The sequence below is a fragment of the Suricata suricatta genome, chromosome 2 (genome assembly GCF_006229205.1).
Source record: "Suricata suricatta isolate VVHF042 chromosome 2, meerkat_22Aug2017_6uvM2_HiC, whole genome shotgun sequence".
Taxonomy (NCBI): Eukaryota; Metazoa; Chordata; class Mammalia; order Carnivora; family Herpestidae; genus Suricata; species Suricata suricatta.
Window position 1 is genome coordinate 164,416,896 of NC_043701.1, and position 12,543 is coordinate 164,429,438.

Sequence of the window (12,543 nt, forward strand, 5' to 3'; positions counted from 1 at the left end):
AACACATAAAGCAGGGGTACGTGATGGAGTGCTATTTTTGTTTCTCAGAAGAAATGACATTGGAGCAGTGACCTGAATAAAGTGAAGAAGTGCACCAAGTACTATTTGTGATGCGTCGGGTGAGGGTAGAACAAGTGCAAAATCTTGAGGAGGAAGTGTGCTTGCCGTCTTTGAGGACTAGCAAGAAAGCCCAAGTGGCTACAGTGCAGAAGCAGAAGGAAAGAGTGGAAGCCGAGGAGATCTGGGATTCAGGACACATAGTATGTAGGCTTGGAGGCCATGAAGTATGCGTATGTTTGAACGACTTCATTCAAATGTGTGAATTTACCTTTCATATTCCCACCTCGTCCTCTCGTATTCATTTACTTTATTTGCATTTAATGTACCTAGTCTCTGCTACCCAAAACCTATCTTGTAAGCATCTCTTCTATGTAAAGAGGGTGCAGTCTGAGCTAGGGGAGCCGCAGAAGCGAAACTCCAGCCCCTGGAGGCCCCCAGCTGGCTGGCTGCACTAAATCTAGAGCTGAACAAGCCTGCAGCTGTAGCTCCATCACACAAGTGCCTGCGGTGCACAAGAAGGGCGGCAGGTGGCGCTGCGTCACTCCGTATGAATCTTAGCGGCAGGGTGGTTGAGGGAACTGGGAAATTAAACTGGGCTGTCCTTCTGTTTTCTTGTTTAGTCTGCAGGAAGCAGCTGATAAGCTGGACATAGTGTGTGTGTGTGTGTGTGTGTGTGTGTGTGTGTGTGTGTGTGTGTGTGTGTGTGTGTGTGTGTGTGTGTGTGTGTGTGCGTGCGCGCGCGCGCGCACACACACTGATCGTTTGGGACTGTCTCTACCATTTGTCCTGGAGACCTCCTCTGACCATCAAATTAAATGTGTGTATGCATTACATTGCTGTTTGTCTGAAATGTAAAAATGCTCTAGAAGAAACAAAAGTAGCTCAAAGTAGGAAGATGAGATCCTAAAACAGAGTCCCTTGAACTGCAACACATGCATATGGATTATACTAATCCATTCAAGGCAAATTACGATGCACATTTCTAGAAATTCCAATGCAGCAGGTCTGGAATGAACACTGTATTTCTGTCATGTAATTCTGGGGCGGGTGACTCATTCAACCACACTTTACAAACTTCAAGTCTAACATTTGATGGTCAAGGTAACAATCATGTGAAAAGTTGCAAAACTACATAGAAACTGATCACTTCACTCTAAGATAAGAGCAGAATGGCATCTGTAAATGGCACCTATGCTTTGGAGGTAATTGCAGAGAGATCTGGAAAGAACTACAAAATTTGTCTCAACTACTTTTTTTAAAACCTCTCATTCTGCAAATATGCACTGTATTCAGTGACTTGTTCCCTGCAAAACGGGCCGAGATGGGGCAGCTTTCTGAGCCGAAATGAGTGTGTCCTCGAAATTGTCCCCCTCTGCCCCCCCAGCTGCCCGGTGGGGATGGCTTGCCCACTTAGAGCAGGCACATCCTCTCCATTTGTTTCTGGTGACTTCTGCAAACGCATATGAAAAACCAAAACAGGAACAAAAACAAAACTCTAATTTGGAATCAGATCACTTTTATGACCTGGAGGGCAGAGAGAATATGCCTTCAAGACACGCAAAGGGGGAGAGAATTCTGGGCAAAGGGGCGGGGTGTTGGTGAGAGAGGTGGAGGGCAGGCTTGGAGGACTGACCTAAGAGTGGCTGCTCAGAACCCACTAGGTAGAAACACACGTGCTGCTTTGTGACAGAAAATCAAGCTTCACTAGGTGACAGGTCACAGCATATTTTGCTTGAAAAAACCTTCGAGAAACAAGATGCGCGTTCCTCACATGACAGGAGAAAAATCTAGGCTCAGAGAAATGGAGTGACTTGGCCAGGTGTTCAGGCCAGTATCTGCACTTAACAACTCCCAACTCAGTCCAGTGTTTGTTTTTTGTTTTGTTCTACAAAGACCACCCCCAGCCCTGGCCCCATACCCTGGTACTGTGGCCAAAAATTGCCAAGAGACCCTTCAGGTTTGAGATTTGGGGGAATGTCAATCAATCATGGTCGAGTTCTGACTTCCCCTTAGCGTAAAATAGTGTCAAAGTGTCAAAGTACCTCTCTAATCTTTGTTTGCTCCATCTGCAAGAAAGGGCCCATGCTGCCTTCCTATGACCATGACCGTCATGGTAGCAGTGACAGGAGGGCAGGGACATGTGCACGTGCATGGGGACATGGACTTTAGGGGAGACGTGCTGATGGAAGCAAATATGTCAGACCTGCTGAAACTGCTTATGGCATGGGTTTTAGATGTTTGTGCGTTAATGAAAGTTTAGAGAAAATCCTGTTTTGATGTAGTTAGTACAAAAGAGTTCATTCTTATCCCTAAGGCCAGGCTTCAAAAGGGCTCCGTGATAGGAGGTATGCTTCTCCAACCACTTAACCCAAGAGAAGCCGAACAAAATTACGATCAGAACAGAAGACTTTCCATGACTAACCATCTGCCACTAAGGTGAAAGTCAAAGTGCTGAGCCACTCAACTAAGTTAATGAGAAAAAACAACAACAACAACTGAACAAAGCAGTGCATTTCTTTTAGGAGCCGTGACTTCAGCAAACTTTAATCTCTGTGCTGTTTTCCTTCCCAGGGTTGAGTAAGCTTGGGAGAGGGCTGGGGTAGGGAGCTAGCCCTCAGAGGATCTCATCATTTTTAGGGGTGAGGAAGAATCCATAGGCTGACTGGGAGACCAAGGTGTGGATGATCTATGGGAGAACCCGAGAAGCCAAGACACAAAGCTAGTGCTGCACTTGAACTCGGTATTTACACGTGGATAGAGTATGGTAGATGCTTCATATACAGCCAAGATATGGGAACAAATTACTGTAATTCTTCAGGAGAGCCTGAAAGGCTGTAGGGATAAAATCCCACTTCCAGAATAAGCCATGGGAAAACGACAGGCTGCTAGGTAGGTGGCCATTCTCAGTAAAGGTACTGGCATTTCTGTTGCAAGTTAGTTTTGCTACTAACAACCAATATTTGTGATGTACTTCTGAGAGATTTTCTGGTTATTCCTTAGGAAGAAGGACTATTTCTTAGCAAGAGGCATCTCCAGAAAGTCCCTACGGGACAGCCTGGGGTGGGGCAGCCACAGAGTTGGCAGGAAAGGAGTCTATGGATTGCACCTTGAACCTATGCAGTTGTATAGCAAGGCATTCATGCTCCTTGAGAACAGTCTGTGAAGGAGAGAGGGGCTGAGGGTTGGTGGAGATGAGTTCCATCACTGACAAGACTGACAACAGCCTGAGTGATCAAGAGCTGGCACTTTGGAACCTGGCAGTCCTGAGTCCGGAGCCTGGCAGACCTGGGTCTGGCGCCTGGCAGACTTGCATCTGGAGCCTGGCTTTGCCAGGTAGCAGGTCTATAAATGCATTACTTAAGCTCCCTGATACCCACTGCTGTTTGTAAGTAGGATTTCTAATAATGCCTATTTCCTCAGGTTGTTTTGAGACATGAGGTCATACGTGCAAAGTGGTCGCTGAGCACAAAAGTTGGCACATAGTAGTTGCTTAATAAACTTCAGCTGAAAAGAGGCAAGAGGAATGGGCAGACTGGGAATCTTGTACAACTTTGTTTCAACCCAAAGGAGGGAGGATGTGTTTCGTCAAAGCCTCTTTGTCCTGAGTGTACAGGAGAGAACGATCAAGGATTACTGGCGCTGTAGGAATCCTCAGTAATGAACAATCACTTGCGGAGTCCCTGGATGGTCTTGTCCTGTCACTAGACCACAGCCACTTATGAAAAAGACTCTAGTTGGTATGTCCCATACTCAGTTTAGTTCCATGTGCAAGGGGCCGCGGAGAGGCATGGACTACGGCCCGGCCTTAGCGCTCATGGCCTAGAATTTGGAATGAGTTTGGACCAGGCTGTTCATAGAAGGAGCTTTCATTTTAGGAGGCCAGTCATTCTCCATTAGGCCACTGTGGCTTCACATAGCTACTTCCACTGTAAAGCAAAGCATTTCTGTAGCGACCTAAAGATGTCCTAGGCCTGTTTGCGGGCACCCACACACCTGCCACAAGAGGCCTTCATGGCGCACGTTTGTACTGCACATCGCAGAGCAGCACTCACGACGCTGTCAGACTTAGCATAGCTTTCGGTTCCTCAGTGGGACAAGCGCTTCAACATCTCTTGGAACTCTTTCTTATTGCAGCTTCTATAACACTGTTTACGCTCTTTCCCTCTCCTCACACCACCTTCTCTCTCACACCAAATCATCACAGATAAAGGACCAGGAAACACACGTTCAAAAGAGGGGCACGAGTCTAAAAGAGTTATTAACAGGTGTATCATGGGAAGAGAAGAATAATAAGATGGGGAGAAATTCCATTACTTGTGCTACTTCTCAGTGCATTAGACGGAGCCATACATGGGAGTCGTTTCCAAACATTTCTCAGTTAAAAAAAAAGAAATTTATATTCAGTCAAATAGCTCAGCAAATTGCTCAGACCCAGCCCTAGACACAGGTGTTGGATCTCAGAAGCATCTGGAAAAGGCACAGGAAGTGCAATGAGAATAATTGCAAGCAATGCAAATTCTAGGATTATTCAAATTCTGTCCCCTGGTTTCACTTTGTCCCCATTTGGCTCTCTTATTCTCCTCTCCCCTTCTACTCAAAGATAACTTGTGAGCTTCTTCTAGGTATGGCATTTGGGGTCATATTTTTAAAAGACACGATATTTAAAATGGGTCAGAAACCAACAACAGTAATAACATACAAGTTACATGTAAGTACAGGACAGCGCTGTCCGACCCCAGACCGTTGTCCACCTGCACCGTCACTCGGAAAATGCCCACATTGTGATAGACGTGTTTGATGCCATCTTCCATAGAGCTGAGGTTGACGTACGACACTGCAATGCCATCACCAAAGTCCACTTGGATGAGTGTCCTCTGGACGTCACCCTGAAAAACAGCCCAACATCAGAAAAGGGGAGCTGGTGCTTGCGCTTGCTGCCTTTGCTCTCGGGGCTTATCCTGGTCCCTGGTCCCTGGCTCCGGGGAATGGCAGACTCTGGCTCCCTCCTACAGCTGGGAGCATCTGTCCATGTTTGCAGAATCCCTGTGACAGTCCCTGGCAAACAGGAGCTTACCAAGATGGATGTTCTCCAAATTTGAAGGGCACCAATGACTGAAAAGTTTCAAGGTCTGGAAAATTAAGTGTTTGATAATCAGGTCCAATTTGACATTCAATTTCTCAGAGGGATTTGTTTCTACTCTTTGCATCCATGTGAATGAAAGGTACATGCACACAGCTTTAAAAATTCAGCCTACCTGACATGGTTACAGACCTCTCTCATGTGTTAGGGACCCCTGGGTCTCCTTATTTCTGGTTCCCTAACCACGTGAGAAGAAGCATAAAAGACATCTTGCCTCACAGCTGATAGGACACTGGACTCGGCCTTATTACTGAGACAATAATGGTTAATTCTTTTACATGTCAGTGTTTTGTGCTATCAAAATGCAACATTTTATTCTTCACAGAATCTTAGTTAGGAGAGAAAAAGAGGCCAATATTTGTCCATTTTCCAGGTAGGGAAGCTGAAAGTCGTAATCACCTGTTCAAGGTTAATATAGCTAATTAGCAGCACATCTGGATTTGAATCCATCTTTCTGGATTTGCATTTCCTTCATTACAGCTGGGTACAGTTCTGATGGCGCCCTGTGCTTGGATCGCGGTGCGCCATTAACAAGCTGCATGACTCAGGGCAAGTCATTCAGCCTCCTTGGGTCTCAGTTACCTCATCTATGAAATGGGCATAAGAATACCTTACTTTCTTAACTTGAAAGGTTGTTCTAAGATGTGTGGGTTAATCAGTCATCTGTAAAATTCTGGTTCAAAATAAACTACTGTCAAAACAATGCAGCTGTGAAGGAGGCACACTATCCCTTTTAACAGCTGGATTGGAATCCTACAATACTAACGTTCCCACCAGTAGGCAAGGAGAACGAGGATAGGTCTGCTTTATGAAACCCTGGACCTGTAAGGAAAATGCCTTTTGCAATAACAGCAAAGATTATTTAGGAACAAAGTTTCTTGGAGGCAACTGACAAAAAAAAGCTTCCTTCCGACACAGCCCATCCTTTATCAAGTTTCAAGTTTTTTCTGTTTGTTGTGTTAGTCTTTCCCATTTTCAGGGGGGAAAAAAACCCTAAAAAAACCCCAACAACATCTTTTAAGTAAAAAAAAATTCGATTAAGTAAGGTCCATATGGTATCATATTTTTTGAAAAGGCCAAGTTTAAAATGCTGACATTTAAAAGATTAATTCACAAGGAAAGGAAAAGCAGTTCAAATCCTATGAATCTCTCTGATCTTCTCGTCTGATCTACGCCCGGCCAAGCATCGTGCTGGGGACACAGGGCGGCTAGCTCTCAGTAAGGCATGGGCAAGCATTCGGCTCCAGGGTGGGGGAGAGAAACTCCGTTCACAACTACAAGACAAATGATACACACGCGCAGACATTGTGTGATTACCTGAATTCCCTTCACTAATAAATGTAAATGTCAACCATTCTTGCTGACTCGTCCTTCATTTGTACAATCAGACTGATCAATTTCTCATGCTATTTCTGGTCAGTTCTCTGATGTTTTCTGGATTTTCAACAGAGTTGCTGCCAGCCAACCATAGGTGTGGGCACAGAAGAGGAAACCACCTTAAGATCTCACAGGATTTGGGACAAGTGACCCAGGGAGTTAGCAGGAATAGCTAGGGTGAACTGGGTTAACCATGGAACAAGACAAGCAATGTAATTTCAGAGAGAGTGAAAGAGAAAGCTAACAGGAGAGCTCAAGCAAGCCAGTGCCCAGGCTCTTGAGTAGGAAGGAGGGAGAGGAAGGGAGAGAAGGGGAGACAGAGAGGGACAGGGAGAAAGGAGGAGAGAGGAGAAGGAGTGAGAAGGAAGGAGGGAACCGGGAGGGAGGGAGGCAGAGAGGGAGGAGACTGAGAAGGAAACAGAGAGAGGTTTAGGGGCGCCTGGGTGGCTCAGTCAGTTAAGCATTGGACTCTCTCTTTTCTTTTTTAGTGTTTATTTATTTTTGAGAGAGAGAGAGAGAGAGAGAGAGAGAGAGAGAGAGAGAGAGAGCGAGTGCATGGGAGGGGCAGAGAGAGAGGGAGACACAGAATCTGAGGCAGGCTCCAGGCTCTGAACTGTTAGCACAGAGCCTGATGTGGGCTCAAACTCATGAACCACGAGATCATGACTTGAGCCAAAGTCAGTCACTTAACCGACTGAGCCACCCAGGCGCCCCAAGCATCCAACACTTGATACCAACTTCAGTCATGATCTTGTGATCATGATATCCAGGCCCCATGTTGGAGCACGGAGTCTGCTTAGGATTCTCTCTCTCCCTCTCTCTTTGCCCCTCCCCCACTCACAAGCTCACTCTTGCTCTCACTCTCTCTCTCAAATAAACATTTAAAAAAAAAACAAGAAAGAGGTTAAGGGTTCTTTGTGGAGACAGAATAGACATCAGGTAAGAGTCACCATTTGCAAGAGCAGAGAGGAGAGTCCGCTTGCCTTACTCTTTTGTCTGGTGCACACCGCCCTGCTTTGTGGGCCTCCTCTTCAACTTCTTTCAGCTACTTCAAACTCCTCCCAAGTTCTGTCTGGATGTCTACTGTCTGTCATGCTAGTCTTTGGGTCCGACCACATTCTTGCTTACCCACTCACCACAATGCTTCCCGTGTATCGAACAGATGGAAGGAGAGAGCCACAGTGTTGGGTCTACTAGAGTAGGGTTGCCTTCACAGGAGAGTCATGCTTTTAGGGTATTAGGTCAGGTGTTAGGAAGATCCTCCCTCCCTCTCTCTCTCTCTCTCTCTCTCTCTCTCATTCTCTCTCCCTCCCTCTCCCTCCCTCTGAGATGAGAGCAGGACCTGGGCTCGGTACTCTGCATCAAGAACTCCAAGGGGCCAAGGCAGCAGATTTTACTCCTGCTGTTGTAGCTTTTCCCACTCAAGTGGAACAAACTAGATGCCACACTTTTGCCCTCTGAGGCTCTCAGGTGCTTCAAAAGGCTAACACAGCTGTATCTGCTTCTCTCTGGCACTCGTCAGCCATCAGCCTCTGACTTCCTAGGGCTATAATGACCATCTGAGACAGAGATGCCAAGTCATTTCAGAGAACAAGAAACAGGGCAAAGGCAAGAGAGCCTAAGTCCTTGATCACCCTGTGATTAGGCATACTCACCCTGCATTAACTGGCTTTCTGGTCATTCAGGCAACCAACCAACCAACCAACCAACTGGCAGATGTTTACTAGATGTCTGTCTATCTTATGTCAGGCACAAAATGGGAAAACGATGCTAAGTAAATTAGAACAAACCAAGCAGAACATATGTGGTCTAGGGTTTCAGTGAGACAGAGTAAATAACTGCACATAAATAAAGAGTTATTACAGGGAATGACATGGTGTTGTAAACTGTATAGGCAGGAGAGGTGAAGAGCTAAAAATCAGATGTGACTGAAAATTTCAAGGAAAGCTTCCCAGATACAGTTATATCTGAGCTGTGATGCTCTTAAGGGAAGAAATAACAAAAGACAACAGTGAGTGAGATGGAGGTGACGAGTCCAGGCAATGGTAACAGAAGGAACCAGATGTGCAAATGCCCTGTGGCAGAATGGGGGTGGTACAGTCAAAGGAAGTTAAAGACACAATAGGAACACATTATAAAGTGACTAAAGGGGAGAAAAATTACATTTTGGGACTTGTAGCCGAGTTTCTGATTTTTATTTTTTTCCTAAGAGCAATGGGAAGCCATTAAAGTGAGATTTAGCAGAAGATGGCATGATGATGGATTTAATTCAAAAAGATCACTCTGGTTACAATACGGAGGGTAAATTGGAAGGAGGCCCACATATTCTGGGAAGCTAATCAGGGGGTAGATGATGGTAGATTGAAATATGAGTTGCAACAGGAAATTACATGTACCTTCCTGTCAAAATTAACTCCCACCGTGTATCGGTTTTGAAAGCAGTGAATCTCAGATGTTGATATCATCATCTCTTGTAGACATTAAAAGAACAAGTGCTGATGCCCAGTTACCACTCAAGACCCCTCCCGTCTTGGCTCAAGGCCCCTGGAGAAGATGTTCAGTGCTGCTGGGGTCTGAGAGGTTCAAAGAGGATGCTGGGCTGCACCGAAGGTTGAGGCTTATTGGACAGTAGGTTTTCTTGTCATTGAATCCATCTGAAGATGAATACAGCACAAAGCAAGCTGATGCTATTCTTCTATCTCGGTATGGCGGCAAAGCTTTGCCAGGATGTTTTCAGATTCTAAGTGTGAAAGGTACACTGATAAAGCTACGAACGAAAGAATACTTGTTGCACTTGTTCAGGGGCTGGTGCACAATTATACACAAAAATTCCACATTACATGTAGTCAAAATGATTTAACTTCTGTAGGAAAACGAGTTGTTGGATAATCCACAAGTCGTTTGTATAAACTCCCATGTGCTGAGATGCATCCTTAGTGGCTGTCCCCTCAGTGCCCAACTCAGGGCCTGCATATCACTCTTTTACATTCAACACATTTGGAATATTGTGCATTTGTTTGTTCATCGATGTGCTTTCTTACATATCATTTCAGTTGGCTGTTAGGAGTCCAGGGAGATAGCAAGCAAGGCAAGATGTTCTTTTGATCTGCTATGCCAGGAGAACTGAGGCACAGACAGGTTAAATAAGATGCCTGAAATCCCACAGCTAGTGAGACTCTAGGGTTTAAGATAATCTGTGGTTTTACTTAATCCATGCAGTTCAGTCCTTGGCGAACGTTCTTAACTGAAAGTTACTTGTAATAGTTTCCAGAGTGGGACAAAGATGATAACAAAGGCACTACTCTTTTCTTGTTGGACTCCTTCGCTGGCTTTGGCTGCCCAGCCCCCTCACCCTGACAACAGCTCTGTTTAGAAGTGGAAAGACGGACTGACATCAACACTGTACTACATTCCTACACCTTCCCTCTGGTGAAGCAGTATCACGTTCAAGCCAATAGACACCATGGGGAACAACAGGTATTCATAATTCAGCAGTCAGAGAAATGTGGTGTATACTTGTGAGTTACTTCAATTTAATAAATCACAAGCCATGATTTCTGAAGTGCAACTTGGCTGGCAAATATCTCGGCTACCACATAAAAGTTTTTAGACCTACTGCCCTTTCATCACATGCCCTGATAAAAGACACAGAACTGAGACTATTAGCTCAAAAGATGTGTCTAAGAAAAGCACAAAAGCCACATGAAATCCATATGGGGATTCTCCAAGGGCATCACTGACTTCTGTAATAGAAAAACAAATATATCAAATGGCCACTAAGGAGCCGAGATTAACCTGAGGAATGGAAGGTGTATGAACCTATCAGTTCCTGCAACATGGCTTGAGAGAAAAATGGGAAAACAAATGCTATAGTAACTGAACACTGACAGCCTCCTCCAAAGATGAGGCTCCAAGACACTCCTGAAGGCATTATAGACTCGCTGCAGATAGAAACTGGGCTCATATGTCAGAGTCTGGCCTCTGCAAAGCTCAGGCGTGCCTCAGGCTTCACTGAAATTCAGTTTTGAAAGGGATCTTAAAGTTCATGTGGCAAAAACTATATTGCAGAGAACTGACTTGAGTATAACCCATTTTTGTCAAAAACAGAAACACAACAGATTAAAGTGTATGTACTGTGTGTGTGTGTGTGTGTGTGTGTGTGAGTATAAAGGTGCTGGCAAATAGAACGCAGTCTGTTAACATTGATTCCATGAGGGACAAAGAGAAGTGAGGGGCAGAGAGAGACCAGCACTTAGGATTAAGAGAGGGAGTAAATGAGAGCAAGTAAAGATTTCACCAAGTTTGAAAGGCGGGGGGTGGAGTATGGTAGGACACAAGAAACACCACAAAACACAACATTCTATTTCTATCATTACTGTAAGTGTTTAAATATTGACTAAGTATTTGAGAAATAAACAGAAGGTAACACAGATTGATAACAGATTGATGATGGCATACATTAGCCAACTTTGGTCTTAGATTTCTGTTCTTTCTAATGTTCTTTGGACCGCAAAGTACGGGAAAGAAAAATCATTAGGCAGCATTGAGTGGCAGAAACAAAAATAAGATATTTCAGCTCCTTCTTTTTAAGACTTAAAGTATTTAGCAGAATGGGGGGCATAAAGTAAAAGTAACCCACCTGTGCCTTGCACACCCCACTCCCAGTAGGTTTAGTCAGACTTAGGTTCATAGAGTCTCAATAAGAAACAGGGAAGGAGATCCGATGGTACAGTTAGGCCTGGCCATCAAACAGGAGATTTCATCAGCTGGTGGAAATAGGTTCAGGGGAGAAGGGGTATCCATCTCATGCTTATTCAGTAAGCATGAACTCTGGCATGTGACTTCTTATATTAAGTATGCAAGGAAGATTGTTCTAGAACACCTCCTGGCGGTCACTAAGAGGAAAGACATTTCTTGAAAGTTTACCATGGCAGAAGTAGCAACTCCTCTCTCTAGAGTATCTCGTTTAATCTTCAACCCCCAAAGACTGATAAAATTTGCCTCCAGTCCCAAGACGAGTTTGACTCAAACTCTCTCTTCTTAACTCCAGGGTCAGTACTTCTACTACTGGTTCACAATTGAAACTATTTACTGTGCTCATTCCCAGTGGGTGCTCTTGAAAAATGGATTCACTCATATGTGAAACCAAAAAGCCTTTGTAAGCTCCAGTAACTAAAACCCTTTATAGGAATGCCAACATGGATCAAATTCTTCATTAAACAGCAATGGAAGAGGAGCTCAGTGTAATATGCCAGGTTCTAAAAAATACCATGGAAGCTGCAAAACTTCGTGAACTCCCTGCCGATGTGCGTGCCCAACAGAGTGAGAACTCTAAACAAGAACCAGCTGCAGTGACTGTGCTGTGCCTTCCCTTTTCTAATGGTAAACTGAGTCTTTCCCACACAGGACAACACTGGTCTGTGACAAAAGACAGTTGCAGATGCCCTATCTTCTGTTCCTAAGCAAGTCTTGGTTCTCTCTGGTACCCTTTTCAAGAGATGCAAGCATTGCTGAAAGCTGAGGCTGCTTCACCAGATCTATGGGGAAAGTGTTTCCTGAATATTTCATTCAACTCATGGTCTATGGGTTTCTCTTCAGCTTAAAAACTGAGCTCTGGAGACAATCCCAAGATACCTACGTAGAAGCAAAATTGCACAATTATAGAATCAGCTTCTCTCCTTGTCTATTCAGAGATGGTTTTGTCTAGCACAGGTGCCTCCCCAAATGTACAGGCCCCTAAGTCTCTTGCAAGAAAAGGCAGCAGCAGTAAACTTGGATGCTCCGACCTGGAGAGAGAATATTCATACCAGGGAGGAGGGCAGGGCATGCGCTCCTACATTTCCCCTGAGAACTCAGGTCCAACAAGGTCAGTGAAGCCCGAAGACCAGACTATGGATCCACCAAGTCCTTTGACTGGACACCTACTTCAGCTTCCCTAGGCTGAAGTACAGATGGCTGGGCCCTTC

At 44.9% G+C, this 12,543-nt stretch overlaps 1 protein-coding gene across 1 annotated transcript in view; it reads right to left on the bottom strand.

The window, feature by feature from the left end:
• The window catches only part of SORCS1 (sortilin related VPS10 domain containing receptor 1), a gene marked incomplete at its 5' end in the record, with an annotated part of 502,465 nt that overhangs the window by 45,810 nt on the left and 444,112 nt on the right, over positions 1-12,543 (bottom strand). Inside the window, one exon of the mRNA XM_029920325.1 lies at positions 4,760-4,946. Within this exon, the coding sequence (XP_029776185.1) occupies positions 4,760-4,946 (187 nt within the window). The remainder of the gene's footprint in view (positions 1-4,759; positions 4,947-12,543) is intronic.